This window comes from Rhinopithecus bieti, unplaced genomic scaffold (genome assembly GCF_001698545.2).
Source record: "Rhinopithecus bieti isolate Rb0 unplaced genomic scaffold, ASM169854v2 scaffold_4655, whole genome shotgun sequence".
NCBI lineage: Eukaryota > Metazoa > Chordata > Mammalia > Primates > Cercopithecidae > Rhinopithecus > Rhinopithecus bieti.
The window spans coordinates 1,222,804-1,241,672 of NW_016804517.1; the positions used below are offsets into that span (position 1 = coordinate 1,222,804).

Consider the following 18,869-nt stretch of genomic DNA (forward strand, 5'->3'; position numbering starts at 1 on the left):
TATATATATATATATATATATACACACACACACACACACACACACATATATATATATACACACACACACATATATATGGATATATATACACACACACACACAAAAATTAGCCAGGCGTGGTGGCGGGCGCCTGTAGTCCCAGTTACTCCAGAGGCTGAGGCAGGAGAATGGAGTGAACCCAGGAGGCGGAGCTTGCAGTGAGCCAAGATGGTGCCACTGCACTCCAGCCTGGGTGACAGAGCGAGACTCCATCTCAAAAATAAATAAATAAATAAATAAATAAATAAATAAATAAATAAAATAAATGTAAAATTTACAACTGACAAAGGAGCATCTAATGCAAGGACACTACTGTATATTTTATTGCTAATCACACATGACATTTGAATTCATAGTAGTATCTAGATTTGGTTAAGTTGGGAAAGTATGTAAGTGAAAGAAAATAGCTGAGAAATTAAAATACTTTGTCCTACTGTAGAAAAGCAACATTTTTTTTCTAATAAGATAATATATGTATCTAACACTACATTTTAACGCATTTTAATTCTCTAAAAGAAGATATCATAAAGATAATATTAATATACAGATAATTTCTAAAAGATAGTGTCTATAAATAGACAGTTTTAAGATTGTGGTGTTTTCTTTTTTCCTTTTACAAAACGCTGAACATGGAGAGAAGTTAGTATTACATATCCTAGACTGGATGAGCAAGTGTTCTGAGAAAATAAACTTCAGCAGCTAGACACAAAACGTTCATTCCTTGGATCCCACATCTAGAAGTCTTACGTGTGCAGTGATCTCTCTGGAAACTAAGCCTGGTTCCTGCTGTAGTTTATTTTCTGCTGATTCCTGAAACACCAATGTGGTTCTACTTCACAGCGTTGGGTGGCAAATTCTAGCTGCCTTTTTGTGATAGTTTCTATAACTGTGGACACTGATTCTGTGGCAAGTTAAGGTTGAACTGATAACTTAGAGTAGAAAGAAGGTTACATTCAGGGTCATCTACAAAACAGAAATGTTGCAATTTCCTTCTCTTTTAGAAAGGGACATTTCTTTAAAGAGCTATGTAACTGACCATTCCCATTTTGCATCTTAGGAGCACTATTATTCCCACCACTGTGCAAATTCAGTGGTGAGTCTCAGCAGATTTCACAAGAAGTTCCTACCTGGACCAAGCTATATCCTGTGCGCTGGACCAGTGCGCGGAGGGCTGCTTCCTTCTGGGTGCCGCTCAATCCATCCCCGGATTTGTGATTTGATTCCATTGAGAGTGATTATCAGCAAAAAATCAGGTTAATTAGGGTTGCTCACTGAAACCAAATTTAAGATAAGTAAATTACTGTTGTCAAGTCCAAACTTCTCCTTTTTATGAAGGACATCTTTAGGAAATATTCTCTGTAAATGAGTCATCAAAGTTAGAGCAACTAAGAGTAGCATACAAACAAGGCTGTGTAAATGTACTCTAAAAAAAACTCTTAAAAATGCGCAATATTAGTTGAAATTTAGAAACCAAAAAAATGAACAATACCCATTCTCCAATTATAATGCAGATTAGTAATTCTGAATCCACTTATCTCAGTATGTCACCAAATACTCAAAAACAGATCAGCTCACATCTATTAAAATAATATGAAGGGTGTTCCTTACAGATGCGGGAAGAGGGCACTGTCGCTAATTCTAACGAATAAGATAAGGCATCAGAATTCTCAGAGATTGATCTTTAGCCTATGTGTCCACTAATATAGTTATCTACTTATTCTCCAAAGATAAACGTTTAGAACAAAATGTGCCAGTATCATATACACAGAAGTCATCATGCAAAGTACTCTATGTAATAAAAATGTGACATTAATTTTAACAAAACAAGAACAATGGATGCTTTTGAGTTGACATGGAAGGGTTTGCTAACATCCAGATCACATACCACAGACGTGTTCGGTAGAGTACAATGAAACTTCTGTAAATTCTAAAAAGTGATGAAAGTTTACATATGTTCATGTTTGTGTATACAGATATAAATATATAATTTCAGCATTTCATTGTCTATATTTTATATTTTGGGAACATGATTTGAATCACATTCCAAATGTGATGGTTGCTCACATCCACAGGTTCCCAGAACAAGATAATGTCCATTTTGAAGGTTCTAAGCTGTGGGATTGTGAGGTCCTGGAGTTTGCACATACACAGAGGTGAAGCCTGCCACACTGGGTTGCAGTTATCAGTGGCTCAGGGCAGGTTCTGTGCTGGGTTTTCACCCTGCTGACTGTGCTCTGCCAACCAGGACAGAGGAAATATGTTTTACAATGATCTGAATCAAATGCAATTTGAATGTTTTGAATATAGGTACTTTTGAAAATTTTCTGTCATATGCATGTACTGCTTCACATTGTCCTTTAAAGACTCAGAATGAAGACATCATTTATAATATAAGAAACTGGGTGAAAAATTGAGTGAAAGAAAAAAGTGAAGCTGAAGTGATCATTTCTGAAAAATGCAACTTTAAGGTATTCCATTACTAAAATTGCTATTATTTGAATAACAGAATAGTAATAGAATATTACTATTAGTAACAATAACAATATTATTAGGACTACCTACTAATATTAGTATTAATAGTACAACTATTACTAATAACACTAATATTAGAACTAATATTACTAGTAGCACTAGTATTGCTAATTGTAGCACTATTAGTAATGACAGTGCTAGTATTACTAATAGTAGTAATAATACCAATATAGTAATAGTAGTAGTGATAGTAATATTAGTAGCAATAGCAATACTAATAGTAGTATTACTAATACTATTAATATTACTATTGCTAGTATCATTAGAGTATTATAAGTACTAGTTATTACTATTACTAATATCATTATGATTATTATTACTATAGTACTACTATTAGTAATAGAAATAGGTATTCTACTACTGAAGTAGTATAATTAAATAAATATCCCCAAGCTAACAGATAAGTATCATTTAGAAAGCAATATTTTTGCCAGGCGCAGTGGCTCATGCCTGTAATCCCAGCACTTTGGGAGGCCAAGGCAGGTAGATCACCTGAGGTCAGGAGGAGATCAGCCTGGCCAACATGGTGAAACCCCATCTCTATCAAAAATGTAAAAATTAGCCAGGAGTGGTGGTGCATGCCTGTAATCCCAGGTACTTGGGAAGCTGAAGCATGAGAATTGCTTGAACCTGGGAGGTGAAGGTTGCAGTAAGCTGAGATCATGCCATTGCACTGCAGCCTGGGCAACAGAGTGAGACTCTGTCTCAAAAAAAAAAAAGGAAGTATATTTTCAGTATAATTTAGAATATCAAAGGAAAACATGAGATTATACAGAGTTAGCTCTTTTTAGGGCAGAACAATGTCATCCTCTTTATATAAACATGGACATTCTTGCCTTCACCTTTCTGATGGTTTTGCTTGCTGCTGACCCAGGGCAATTCAGTTTGCATTCACTGATTGTTTCAAGAAGCATACAGTTAATGCTCTCCCTTCGCCAGTTCTACCCTCTGCCTGGCTTTAGGGCATCGTGTTTTCGGGGGAAATCTGCTAACTTAGTAAGTTAACATGCCAGCTTCAGCGTCTGTACTTTGCAAAAGGCAAAACATTTTGAAGACTTACAAAGGAAGCTAGTCTTTCAGATAAAATTTAACCCTTGCTCTTTTCCTAAATGTTACTAAAATTGTCTTTTCATGAGGATACTCTCAAACCCTCCCACTGTGCTTAATTAACCTGCAAGAGCAAGGAGGCTGTGGATGGGGTCTGATGAGATTATTTATGTACGTGTTACAGCTCTTTGAAGGCAAAGTCTACCGTCTTCTGGCCAAGTTGTAGATTTGTTCTTTGCTGAACCTCATCTTTTCCATCAAAAAGATAACAGTCATGGTGAAATGACAAGTTTGTATTTGCAAAATCTGCCTTTAGTTTTGGTTAATAATTAGTAAAGGTTATTAAAGGTATCTTGAAATCAGAAAGGTCTTTGATCACATATAAATCCATTCTGAAGTTATTGAGAAAATCGATATAATATCTCAATTATAGTGTCACATCATTGGGAATCAGGGCATGGAAATAAAATTCAAAATTTGCCACAAGAAACACTTAATCTTTAATTTTATTTTGCAAAACAACCCCATCTCAAAGTGTTGACCTATTCTAAGGAGTGAACTTGAATCCCAGATAAATATTTCTTTTAAGCAAGTCAAACTTTTTAAAAAAATATTGGCCAATTTGAAATAAAGGCTTTGCAATACATCTTCTAATTTAGCACCTTGTAAGTTCTTCAGATCAGAATTATGAAAGGATAGTTCTCAAACTATCTTATTGAAGCAATAGAATTTAAAACAAACAGGGCAGGCATTAAGACTTTGGAAAGATAGAGAAAAGCATTCATGAGTATTTATCACCTATTAATTCTGAAATTATTTATTGAGTATCTACTGTCTTCTAAGAATTTTCAAGACATAGGGAGGGAGATGAGAAAAAAAACCAAACCTCTCATCCCCAAAATATCATGGAGTTTTACAGGGGGTGAGAGAGATAATAAATAAGATCAATAACTAGAATACAAAAAGTGGATCTCATGGAGGTTAAAAGTATAAAGGTGGTTACCAGAGGCTGAGAAAGGTAATGGGGAGAAGGAGATGAACAGAAATTGGTTAAGGGGTACAAGGTACAGCAAGACAGAAGTTCTAGTATTTGATACTATAGTAGGGAAATTACCGTTAACAATAATTCATTACGTATTTTAAAATAACTAGAAGAGAAGATTCATAATGTCGCAAACGTAAAGAGAAAATAAATGTTTGATGTGATATTCTAATTACCCTGATTTGATCATTTTACATTGTATAGAGGTATCATAATATCACATGTACCCTCAAAATATGTACAACTAATATATATCAATACAGACTAAGTAAAACATAGTGTACTTATATAATTTCTGTGGAGAAAATCCACAGGTTTGTGGCATAGCACTGTTATCTAGTTGAGGATGGCTGAGAGCAGAAAGGGTCAAAAAAGATGGAGATTGGATGGAGGGGAAGGCTACAGTCAATATTACAGGAAAGAATCATATATTCACACACTGTCTCTAAGCATCAATTTCCTCATTTGTGAATTGGAGTGATGAGCAGGCTGTGCATCATATTGTTGTGAAGGTGAAATGAGAAAACACCTGTGAAGAATTGCGCTAGGTTTGCTAATAGCTCATGTTGGAGGGGAGAAGCAGAGTAGAGGAACAGCAAAAGAACTCCAGAAAGGGCCTGATGAAATGTCAACTCCTGCTTGTATAATTTCCTCCCCTTTCCCTTCTTCTTTATATCCCTTCTAACAATGGGATGAGGAAAGGACACAAAGCATTGAAAGCCAGGGCTTCCTCCAGTTCTTACAGCTTCCATTAACTGGCGATCTGTGTCTCCTTGTCCTCTCAGACACTATGTTTTTATTAGCAACGGAACGCTTGGTTCAAATGTATCCTCACCACCAAACCTGCTATGTAAAAATGGTCACCTCTTTTCTTTCTTTCTTTCTTTTTTTTGGGAGGGAGATGGAGTTTTGCTCTTGTTGCCCAGGCTGAAGTGCAATGGCATGATCTTGGCTCAACGCAACCTCCGCCTCCCGGGTTCAAGCAATTCTCCTGCCCCAGCCTCCTGAGAAGCTGGGATTACAGGCATGCGCCACCACGCCTGTCTAATTTTGTGTTTTTAGTAGAGATGGGGTTTCTCCATGTTGGTCAGGCTGGTCTCGAACTCCTGACCTCAGGTGATCTGCCCGCCTCAGCCTCCGAAAGTGCTGGGATTACAGGCGTGAGCCACCAAGCCTGGCCAATCCTCCCGGCAGGTCCCATCTTTTCTTCTTCCACTTTCGTCCTAGAGGAAGCTATCTGAGCCTGTTTCTTTACATATAAAATTAGGAGGGGGCCGGATGTGGTGGCTCATGCCTGTAATCTCAGCATTTTGGGAGGTCCAGGAGTTCCAGACCAGCCTGGGTAACATAGCAAAAGCTCACCTCTACAAAAAATACAAAAAATTAGCCAGGTGGAATGGCATGCACCTGTAGTCATGCTACCTGGGATGTGAATCACTTGAGCCTGGGAGGTTGAGCCTACAATGAGCTGCACTGCACTTCAGCCTGGGTGACAGAATGAGACCCTGTCTCAAAATACTACTACTACTACTACTACTACTACTATTACTAAAATAAATACAATTAGGATGATAATACGTCCATCATAGGGTTCTTTGAGGAGTCAATATTAATATTGGGAGCTAAATAATGAAGATACATTTAAAATACTTAAAATGGTTTCTGGCATTTAATAAATATCCAATAAAAAGTAGCTATTATATCATTTTAATTATTATAATTATCAATCTCTAAATCCAAGAGGCAGAATTTCAAAACCAACTGTGGGAAGGATAAAGTCCCAGCTCCTTAGCATGACACATTGTCCCTTCAGGACTAGATCCTAGACTCCCCTTTCGGTGTCATTCACATGCCCTGCCACTTGGCCTTCCCATGCTTTCTTACACCTCCAGTTTCTCTGCTTGGAATGCCTTTTCCTTCCCATGCCTCCTAACTTCGCCACATTGGCCTGACTGATTCTTCTAGACTTGATTAACATCTTCTTTGCTCTGTGATGCTTTCTTTCTTTGAAAACCTCTGTAGGTAACCTTTAAGTGTCAGCTCCTCAGTGCTCTCAAAAAAACCTGTACATCCTTGTATTGTTTCACACATGACTGTATTTATCGGCTTACATGTCTAACTTTCTCACTAAACTGTGAGCTTTCTGAGCACAGGGACTATCTTGTACTTCATCTTTGTTTGCCCAGAAGGCTCAGCTTGACATTATGCTAAGTGCTTAATAGATACTTATAGAAGAAATGCAAAACTTTGGATCAGCAATTTTATAAATTACAGTGACTTGCAGTCAATCAGAAGTAAAATTAATCTGAATTGAAAGTCCTGATACTTATTATTTCTCTTTTTCCAGTTACTTCCTGAAAGTTCTATCCTGGAATGGATTTGTTTTATATAAGAAATTGATCTTTGTGGTTTCTCCGCATTTATGAATATGTCATCGTACTAGTGAGAGAGACAAGAAAAGTAAAAAAATTCAGAGTGCAGAGTGATTAAAATATAAAATTGATATTTGTACACACTTTCTATCTCTTTCTGGTTTTATATTTGCAACATCAGTGCCTATTTGACCAAGAAAACAAAGATCTAGAAATTATTGGGGGTTCAAGACTTCTGCCTTCCTGAAAGGCAGAGAGGGGTTGGAATGAATAGCTTACCTTGTCACTTGGCTGCAACTACTCAATGGAAATTGGGCAAAGTTAGAGCTGCAGTTCCTGACCTTGTTGGCCTCAGGTGCCAGTGGGTCCAGTTTCAGGGAAGTTGGCAGGGAAACAGATGAGAAGGAAGTTGGAAGAGAGGTACAGGCAGGGTAGTACATTCTGACTTTTCTAAATCTAAACCTGTTAGCTGGATAGTATATCCTGCTCTTTGATTATAACCCTGAGCTAGAAAGAGGAAACACTTTTATCTCGTACCTAAAAAACTGATCCCACATGAAAACTAAGTCATGGAAAGAAAACTAAGCGAGGATTTTGAGTGAGATTTGTTATCTAGATTTGCCTGAAGTTATGAGAATGGTAGAAGGTCTTACTGCCCTAGTGTACCATTAAGTTGGCAGCTAGGGAAACAGAGAAAGAGGGAAAATGAGTATTTTATTATATATGTATAAATTTTTTTTTAAAGAAAATAGAGATGGAGCTATCTATGTTGCCCAGGTTGGTCTCGAACTCCTGGGCTCGAGCAGTCTTCCCATCTTGGCCTCCTAGAGCGCTGGGATTACAGGTGTGATCCAACATGCCTGGCCTGTTTTTTTTTTCTTAAAGTCTTTCAAATGGTAAATTGGGAAAGATACAAGACGAAGGTAAGAGGAGTACATACTAGAAAAACACACTTAAAGAGTCATGAAAGCATAGCTTGGCAAAAACAGAACTAGAAATGGTAGTTGGGCACTCCTGGGTATCTATCCAAAGGAAAAGAAATCAATATATCAAAAACATACCTGCACTCATATGTTTATAGCAGCAATATTCATAATGGCAAAGATATGGAATCAACCTAAGTATCCATCAACAATTGGATAAAGAAAATTATGTATAGAATATATATTAAGTATTAATGTATTATATATACAATATATAGTAGAATTTTATTCAGCCATAAAAAATCATGAAATTATTTCATTTTATTTTATCTTTTGCAGCAACCTAGGTGGAACTGGAGGCTATTTTCTTAAGTGAAACAAGTCAGACACAGAAAAACAAATCTGTTCTCATTCATAAATGGGAGTTACATAACGTGTACACATGGAGGTAGAGAGTGAAATGATAGACAATGGAGATTTGGAAGGGTAATGAGGTGAGAAGGTGGAGGATGATGAGGGATTCCTTAATAGTTACAATGTACATTATTTGGGTGATGGATACGCTAAAAGTCTTGACCACTCTGTAATCTAGGCATATAACAAAATTACACTTGCACCCCATAAGTTTATACAAACAAAAGAAATGGTCAGTGTGAATGACAGGCAGAGAAGAACAGAAAGGAGACAAAAGATAAACACAGAATTAAAGTTAGAAGATTTCTTGGTTAAAAATTAAAGTAATTATCCTCGACTTTAACAAAAGGGTCAGCAAATATTAATTTAATATCTGCACCATGGTAAACAATTTAGAGTTAGGAAATGGAGGCATTCTCTTAATAGTATGTTTACTATCTTGATTTGATTTTTCAGAAGAAATTAGATAAGAAAATTGAATGGGGACAAAGACTATTTCTGACTTGGTAAGCAGAGAAGTGTTCTTTTGTAATTGAGTGAGAAGCCACTGGGGCCTGTACAGTGATGTGCTCCATGTGCATTTCAAATCCATGATGGCTTCACTTGCCACTGGGACCTCTCCAAACTGAATCCAGTCTTTCCTCAACGTTTAATTGTGCCTTGACATAACTTTTCTGTAACAAGTGAGTTGTACAAGTGGTTTTAGCATGAATTTCAGCCCTTGAGTATCTTCTGGGAATTTTACATGAAAGAAATTCTAGATAGTACTGAAGTGGTTGGTGAAGGATTTATGACTGAAGTCTATATATTTGCCTGATGATGCTAAGTAAATATTACTTTGCATTGCTTGATACAAAGCTCTAATATCCACATTGGAAAAATATTTACAATTAATCTTAAGTCTATTTTGGAAATTAATTCATGTGGCAGCATGCATTTTGGTCATGCATCATGAGCTGTAGCAAAATTAATAGAGAATACGTATACATAAAATTTCAAAATGTAGCCATGAAGACATCACACAAAGTCCCAATATGCAACATCTTAGTTTTTTAAAACAATACCAGAAAAAAATATTAACCAGAACCTCCTCTATGTTATTCAGGCATTAGTAATAAATCATATATTAATGTGGAACTTGTCAATTTGGGCCAAGACAAGGCTTAAATTAAACAAAGAAAAGAAATGTAAAAGTTGTTCATAGTGGACATGTTAATTTTACTTATAAGTATTGACAAAAATTTTCTTCTGTAGTAGGTTTCCACATTTTTAAAGAAGGACAAGCTTACATTGAAATTTCAGTTCTGTTCCTGCATTATCTGTAGCAAACTTACACAGTCACAGAACTGAAATGTAAATGTAAGCATCTTTAAACTTGTGGAACCTGCTGCAGAGGAGGATAACAGAAAACCAAATACCATATGTTCTCACTTATAAGTGGGAGCTAAGTGATGGGAACACATGGACACATAGAGGGGGACAACACACACTGGCGCCTTTTGGAGGATGGAGGGTGGGAGAAAGGAGAGGAACAGGAAAAATAGCTAATGGGTACTAGGCTTAACACCTGGGTGATGAAATAATCTGCACAACAAACCCCCATGACACAAGTTTACCTATGTAATAAATCTGCACTTGTACCCCTGAACTTAAAAAAAAGTAAAAAAAAAAAAATAGTTCTGCCACCATGATTTTAACTTTTCTGAGGTCTGGTTTTCTAGTCTAAAAAAGGATAAGAATACTGATACCTAACTTGAAGGTTTTTTTAAGCATGAAATAAATAAAGTAATGAATGTGAGAGTGCCTAACATAGTACCTGGCATGTAGAAGGTGCTATAGAAATACTCCATTCTTATTCTTTATTTGCTGCTTTGTTTAACTCATCTTAGCCATGATCTGTGATTTTCTCATTGGTTATTCTCCTCCTGTTTCTCCAATGCAGAGAAAAATTCAATTTTGAATGCATTACCTTGAGCTCTTTTATGTTGCCTTAATAATGGATCCAGTTATTCCATTTATCTTTGTTTTTGCTACCTAGTAGAAAAGTTGTTAAGGTCCTAAGAATGTTCATGCTTGTCACCTCTCATAGAATATATTAGTATTGTTATGAAAGGTAGGCACAACTGAAATATCTAATGATAAAGACATATTTGGATAAGCAGTGATACAGTACAGCTAATCAAATCAATGTTCTACAATAATATATAATAATTTAGAGAGATATTTGTGAAATACAATAAAGTAGAAAAGGCAGGTTACAAAACAGAATGTATGGTCTGATTTCATTTGTATTAATTTTTATATTCAAAATACTTTGATTACACAAGGCTAATTGGTTATCTCTGGGTGAGTGGATTAACAAATTATTTTGTTTTCTTCATTCTTGCTTATTTGACTATTTTTAGCTTTCTATGATATATAGCTCTTGTTCATAATACAAAATATAAAAGTTAAAATTATGTTAATAAATGAATGTTAATGAAAATGTCATGCTTTTCATTAAGATGTGGTCAAGTTTCTATTCTTGCTTTTCTTTTTAAATTAATACATAATAGATGTAACATATTTTGAGGGTACATGTGATAATTTAATCCTTTTATATTGTTTGTAAAGCTTAAAACAGTATAATTGGGATACCTATCACTTTAAACATTTGTCTCTTCTTTATGCTGAAAACATTCAAATCATTCTCTCTAGCCATTTTGAAATGTACAGTAGATTTTTGTAAACTATAGTCTGTTTATTATTAATTACAAGACAATAAACACTGAAAATAAGCATTCAACTAAAGAAGCTAGGAAAAGAATGAAATGGACAAAAATAAATTAGAAGGAATCAAAGATAAAAGTAGAATTAATAAAACAGATCTGTATACTTGATAAATGTATGTAACAGCTGATTGTAGTAGTAAATTAGCATCCAGCTAGCAATCCTGACAAGGTAAAAAGGAGTAAATAAATTTTCAAAACAAGAGAAAAATTGGATATAACCAAAGAGTCATAGACTTTTACAAAAGAGAATACTTTTACCAATAATTTGAAAATATACATGCAGTGGACAAAACCTTAGAAAAGTGTGAATTTTGAAATTATCTCAAGGATAAGTTAAAAATTTGAATAAACTAGTAATCATAATCTACATTGAAAACATTCAATGTTTTCCTCCCAAATAACACCAGGTCCAGATTGTTTTATTAGGCACGTTTTATAAATCACTTTAGAAGCAAATTATTCCTTTGCTATATAAAAGCCTTTTGGAGAGTAGAAACTAATAGAAAACTTCTGAAATTATCTACAAACTCATCATATATGATAGAGAAAAATTTACTGCAAAGTAGAATACTAGACAAATATAGGAGTATATAGATATGAACTATATATGAAAAAGCATACAAAATAATAATATACAATGAGCAAGATGGGAGCACTACAAAATATAAAGTTTATTGAACAGTAGGAATTCTGGAAGTTTAATTCATTTCATTGATAAAGAGAAAACACGCGATCATCACAGTAAATCTAAAAGTGGTACTTAATGAAAGTTAATACCCACTATTGGTTTAAGAAAACATCTTCATAAGTTAGCAATAGAACAAAACATCCTTAAATTGATAAAAAGCATCTCTCAGAAACATGAAACAAACATTATACTTAGTAATGAAACACCGTAATCATTTATTCTCATTAAAAACAAGTAAATCAACTATATAATACAATTGAAACTAATGAAAGACTACTGCAAAGAACTTATTCATGTTCTGTATTTAACAGAAATAACAAGTGAAGTATAATAAGGTCTAAACAATAGAATAAAAACATAAAATATGAATAACTTAATAAGAAATATTTAAAACCTATATAAAACGATAAAATTTGACTGAAAATCTAAAGGCCTTAATAAATGGAAGCCTTATTGATGTAAAAGGATCAGTTTTCCCAGATTATTGCCTTAATGCAATTCTAATTTAAAGTCCAATGAAATTATTCTGAAATTTGACAAATTGATTTCAAAGTTCACCTGGCAGGAACAATGTGCAATAAATGCCATAACTATATTGAAGGTTTATAATGATTTGGAACCACCCTAATTAACAGTTAAGATTAAAACAAGCATAGAAATAGAGAACCAGATGAATGGAGTAAAATAAAAACTCTGGACCCATAGTTTTGTTTATACTGGAATTCACCAATAAGTGCTATTTCAAATTCATAGGGGGATCATAAACAATTTGAGAAAAAAAATAAAGTGGGCATATCACCTCATAACATGCCAGCATTCTAACTAGAATAAAGAAATAACCTTTAAAAACATTGTGTAACTTCCAGAAGAAAATGTAGGCGTGTTTTTATAATCTTATGGTACAGAAGGTCTTCTGAACCAAGCATATCAAGAACCATAAATGAAAAGACTAGCAGATTTGATTACAAAAATATTACAAACTTCTGTAATGGCAAAATAAATGAAATTTAAAAAGCCCACAGACTGGAAGAGAATAATTGTTATTTATATAGTAGATGGAGAAATATTATCTGTAATATACAGACTACTTTTAAATAAATAATGGACACAAATCAGTGGACAAATGAGCAAAGGAAATGAACAGTCGATTTAAAGAAAAGAAATCAAAATAGCTTATAAACTTATGATTTAAAAATGATCATCTTTAGTGATCAGGAAAAGGCAAAACAAAAAACCAAGATAACATTTTTTTGCCTATTATGTGGCAATATTTAAAAATATTTTAAATAAGAATAATAAACATAGCTAACATTTACTGAACACATATGCTATGTTCTGAAAATTTTAAACATAATTCATTTAATCCTCATAAAAGCTCAGTGGTGTAGCTATTATTATTCCTATGATACGGGTAATAAATCAAGGAATAGAGAGGTTAAAGTGCTCAAGTTTACACTGGTAATGAGTGGCAGACAGATGATTTGAATTTAGGTAGCCTGGAGGCTAAGATTGTGTTCCTAATTACTAATTTTGCTTCTTTCCAGTTTCCTCATGTTAAAAAAAATTAGGCAGGAGGTGTGGAGATTATAGCTACCCTGCCTTCCTTAAAGTGTTGCTGTGAAGAACACAGAACACCATAATGAGCCGATGAGGGTGATGCTGTGGTCCACATTCTCTTCCTTAGGGACACATGGTCTGGAGCATCTGAAGCACTATGGTAACTTAGCCTCTTTGCCGGAATGAAAGTGAGCTATGGTAACAGCTCCTTTGAGGAGTGTTGTGGGTGGATTGTCTGATGCTTCACTCAGACATATCAAGGATTGACCCCCTGTGGATATGGTCCAAATGGACCCAGCTGTCTGCTATGCACTGAGTCACATCTCATTGAAATGTTACTCCTTGACAAGTGTGGCACCTTCATGGTTTACCAAGTGATGTATCATTTGGCAAGATCTGGCTCAGCTTTTGTGATTACTTTTATTCTTATATTTAAATTCTTTTGTTTTTTTAAAAGACAGAATCTCGCTCTATCACCTAAGCTGGAGTGTGGTGGGGTGATCTCAGCTCACTGCAACCTCCTCCTCCTGGGTTCAAGAAATTCTCCTGCCTCAGCCTCCCAAGTAGCTGGGATTACAGATGCATGCCACTATGCTAGGCTAATTTTGTATTTTAGTAGAGACGGGGTTTTGCCATGTTGGCCAGGCTGGTCTTGAACTCCTGACCTCTGGTGATTCACCTGCCTCAGCCTCCCAAAATGCTGGGATTACAGGTGTGAGCCACTGTGCCCAGCCATTTAAATTATTTAAGATGTTGATTCTTCTTTCCACTGATCTTTAGTTCTTCCGGATTGTAGATAGCAAGAGAGGAAGAAATTGTCTATAGACCAAATATCTCATGAGGTTGCAGTGGAGGTAATCAAAGCCCCAAGTGCTTCTCAAGACACCCAACACAACTACTTTGTGTAGTTGTTTACACACAGCTACACACAGGGAATGAGTAGGGTCTTCTCTCTCTCCATTCTCAAATGTCCATATAATTCATTTTTCCTCCTTCTATTTCTTTTTCTGTTTTATTCTTTAATTTTTTTGTTCTCTTTCCTGCTCTTTTGGTGACATCTATGGCTAAAGAAGTTTCTGAATCCATCTGACATGTATATTGAACTTTTAAGATAAGATATTAAATGTTGTAAAGGAGTAATGCTGATACAATTTCTAAATAAATTGTTATTTTTGCAAGGATGTATAGGGCTAGCTGATGTTTGATTACTGTTTGTTGAGGTTTAAAATCTATATACCACCCTATTTGGAATCATTCTGAGTCCTAAGTAGAGTAACTTAAGATAACAAAACCTAAGATACTGGAAAAATTGCACTGTAGTGAAAATATCTATAGAGAAAAGAAAAACTATATCAGAGAAAAAAAGTACCATAGGAACCACTGTCTTAGAGTTTATCAGAGAAAAAGAACAAGCAAATATATAATAAACAAATGATTATTTTATTATAATTTTAATATATGTTTGTGTATATATGTGTTTATCTGTGTATATGCACCTACGCACACACACCAGTATTAAATCAGGGCATTAAAACATGCAAGGGGTAGAGGAGGCATGTTTTCCCAATTTTTAAAAAACTACGTCAAATCAGAAATCATATACAAGCTCATTAAAGGAATAATGTCACCTTAACTCTTAGGAAAGTTAAGCATATTAATCTGGCCAACAGATCATCAGATCATCATTTTTGCAAAACAATCCTGACATCTAGAAATTTCTTTTGTTTTGTTTGAGGAAAAGTAATTTCAAATAGTTGGAACAATTTACTTTCATTTAAAACTTGTTTAAAATTGTATAATTTATGATCCAATAGAAACACATCTTGCTTTTAGCATATTCTCATTAAGTGGATTTTATAAAGGTACATTTTATCTGTTTAGAAAGACATTTTTCCACTGGTTTAAAATGCCCTTTAAATATCAATGAGAAGCACTTTAAATCCCTAGGATTTAGTTTGAACTATAAATTACACAAGGAAATACCAGAAGAGGAAGCATTCACCTATGCACCTGTGCACATCTTGTCAAAATAGCACGAGATTTAACTGCAAGCGTTCTTAAATTTTAGCAAATAATGTTCATTCCATTAAATCTCTCCTTCCTCTTTTTTATCCCATGCCCTCAAAACTTCACTGTAATCTGCTCCAACAGAGGTTGTGTCCAGTTTGAGTAAATCCCTTAACTGTTACTTGCAATAACTTGCTTTAAACCCTTATTCTTAAAATATTGTACCACTATTAAAACATACTCCCAATTGGCATTAAAAGATCACTTAAGAACAGCCATAGCAGAGCCAGGTGCTGAGAGCTATGACATACAGAATCTGTGCACAAAAACCGGGCTCCCTGCCTGGACTCATGGTAGAATCACCTGTGCTTAGGCATCATCTTCCCCACCCCTGGAAGGATTCTGATTCAGCTGGTTTGGAATGGGGCCCAGGAAATGATAGATTTTAAAGCTTCTCAGGTGATAACAATATGCAGTTGCATCTAGAACAGCTGACTTAAGCTCTAACTTATACATGTTACAGGTCAAACAAAACAATTGAGAGTAATTGAATTTATTCCACCTGCCAAATAAATGGGCCATATACTCACATAAAAAATCTAATTAAAAAGAAAAAGACTACACGAGAAAGGTAGAAATTAGATAGCAGGAGAAAAGAATAATTCAAAATTTTCTCTAGTAATTGTTTTGTCTATGTTTTCATCATTTCTAATGAGTAAATGTTCTCCTAGTTGTTAGTATTTATAAATAAAAACCTTGAACTACCTTAAACAATCTGACTCTTAGTAGATTCTGGCTCAAATGATTTCTTTCAACTTAGTTTTGATGAGGACTAGCCAATAAGATATTTATATGACCACTGCATGCATACAACTAATACTTGTGTGGTTCTATGTATGGAAAGGAAGCAAAAGCTGTGGGGTAGAAAAAGGACAGAGAGCAAGGAAAGCTCTTAAGAGAAAGGAGCAGATGTAGGAAAGTTGAGTCAGGTGAATAATGAAGAGCCTGAGCAGTTCTGTGAATTGCTATGAATTCTAACTCTGAAGTCCTAACAGTCTCTTTATCCAGAGCAATCTTCAATATAGGCATCTCATGAAGCCTAGATCTTAACATGTTTTCTGCTTTCGGTACATATGTATCCTTACCTGTTGCCCCCCTCTACACTCCTAGCTCTATTTCCCACCCCATCTTCCATTATTGGACTTAACCTGAGCTCGGCTAAAGTGTAGAGTGAAAGAAACGTCACTGCTTACTACCCTGTAGGCATGGCATATCTGTTCTACACACCACTGGAAGATCAATCTCCCTAAAATATTCCCTCTAGTATTCTCCTGCCTTAAATCCTTCACTGGACCCATCACTAACTAGAAAGAAACAGTTCAGCCCCTTAGCCTGACATTCAGTGCCTGCCATGACCTGGTCCTAACTTGACTTTCCTGATTTTCTTTCAGTGCAAGTCTGGAGCTATTCCATGCTCAAGTCCATCAGGTCTCCTAGGCACACCAGTTGCTTTTTATTTTATCTAGGTGCCTTTGTCCTTGTTTCCCATTTCCCACATGCCTAGAATTCCCATTATTCTTTCTATAATTTCCCTGGCTAAGCCAAATTCATGTCTATTCCATTAGGTCTCGGGTATATGTGATTGTGTGTATGTATAGATGTATAAGGGTACTAGCACACATGTGCAGACATGAATATGTATATATACACAGGGGTGAATAAACTCTGAGAGGTCAGTGTTTGCAGCACAACATCACACAAGAGACCTTTGTATATGCCTCTTTCCTTTTGTCACTGCTCTGCCTCCAATACTCTCTTATAAATTTTCCAGCCTGTGCTCAACTTGGACAAGCTTATCAGAAACTCAGAAACAGGAATACTCATAAATGTCCTGTCCTTGTCAACACTGAAGATTGAAAGATGAATGATAGATTTTTTCACCCCAAAAAGATCTTGGAAAATTTTAACAGCAGATGCAATGTGAGTGGGCCTCATCCAATCAACCGAAGACCTGAATAAAACATAAAAACTGAGTAAGAGGGAGCTCGGCCTGCATGACAGAGCAGTGACATTGGCCTTTCCTGATCTTTGGACTTGAAATATTGGCTCTTCTTGCATCTCTAACCTGATGGCTTCTGGACTGGAACTTATATCATTGACTTTTCTGGGTTTCAAACCTTTGGACTTGGGCTGGAACTATGCATGGGCTCCCCTGAATCTCCAGCTTGCTTATGCAAATCTTGGGACTTCTGCTTCTATAATTGCATGAGCCAATCCCATAGAATAAATCTCTTTATTTGTATTTATATGTGTAGTATTACATATTTATACATATATTTACATAATTTATATTTTTATATGTTTTATGCATTTATAAATTTATTGCCTATATATACATATATTATGTTTTTTCTAGAGAATGCTGACTAATACATACACATAACTCTGTCTTTGTGCTGTTATTGTTCTAGTACCTGTAAGATCTGACTACTACAGGTGACTGTTGTGGTGTCTTTATTCAGTTATGATACTCAGCTATTCCCAAAATGCCTGACTTCTAGAAGATTCCTGGGAAACAGAGTTGGCAGAATTTAGAAATTATAGAATGGCATGGACTAATGAGAAAAGTAGAATGTCTTTGTATATATGTTTAATTTTTAAGTTGTCTTATGAATCGGTAAAGCAGTAATCATGGCATACAATGTAGATATTCTTCAGCTTAAAAGCAGTTGATTATTTGATAGTCCTGGTACCAATGATTTGCGTGGTATATTATAGAGACCTAATGAGCTGTGTGTGCTCTATTTCATTCATTCTTCTTCTAGTGTTAGGTTTCTCCCTCTCTTTTGAGCCTGAGACTCTGACCTTCTGAACTTAGTTGCTGCATCTGGTTTTCTCGACAATTTGGAGAAGTTTAAGTTGAAAACTCAATTTTCACCAAGTCTGTCAATCACCGACTAATGGAATATATTTGATCTCTGATTGAAGCTTAAAAAAATCCATCTAAAGCTCTGTGTTATGGTGGCACAGAAGCAATCTGACACTTGTAAGGAAAGATAGCCTTATGTTTCTATTTTAAAAGCCATATTATATTTGTTCTGATTTTATACTAATTTTCATGCATCATCATAAGTGGCTTTGAGTACTGATCTTTTCTTTCATAACGATGAAAATGATAAAGTCTTAGAGATTTGCTTTCTGGTGTGAGGATCTGTATTTCTCTTTTGCTTCCTCTGATAATTACCCAGGTTCCTTCAAATCATTCTGTACTAATTTAGAAGACCCTGTCTGTGATAGGGAGTGTCTCTGTCTTAGAAAAAAAACTGAAAGAGGGCCAGGTGCCTGTAATCCCAGCACTTTGGGAGGCTGAGGCAGGGGGATCATGAGGTCAGGAGTTCAAGACCATCCTGGCTAACACAGCAAAACTCTGTCTCTACTAAAAATACAAAAAATTAGCCAGGCGTGATGGTACACGCT

General features: G+C 35.3%; 1 protein-coding gene across 1 annotated transcript in view; it reads right to left on the reverse strand.

The window, feature by feature from the left end:
• A1CF (APOBEC1 complementation factor) overlaps positions 1-18,869 on the reverse strand; it is an 81,549-nt gene that overhangs the window by 54,710 nt on the left and 7,970 nt on the right. The window contains 1 exon segment of the mRNA XM_017868877.1: positions 1,167-1,310. Coding sequence (XP_017724366.1) covers positions 1,167-1,265 — 99 coding nt within the window. The 5' untranslated portion in view covers positions 1,266-1,310.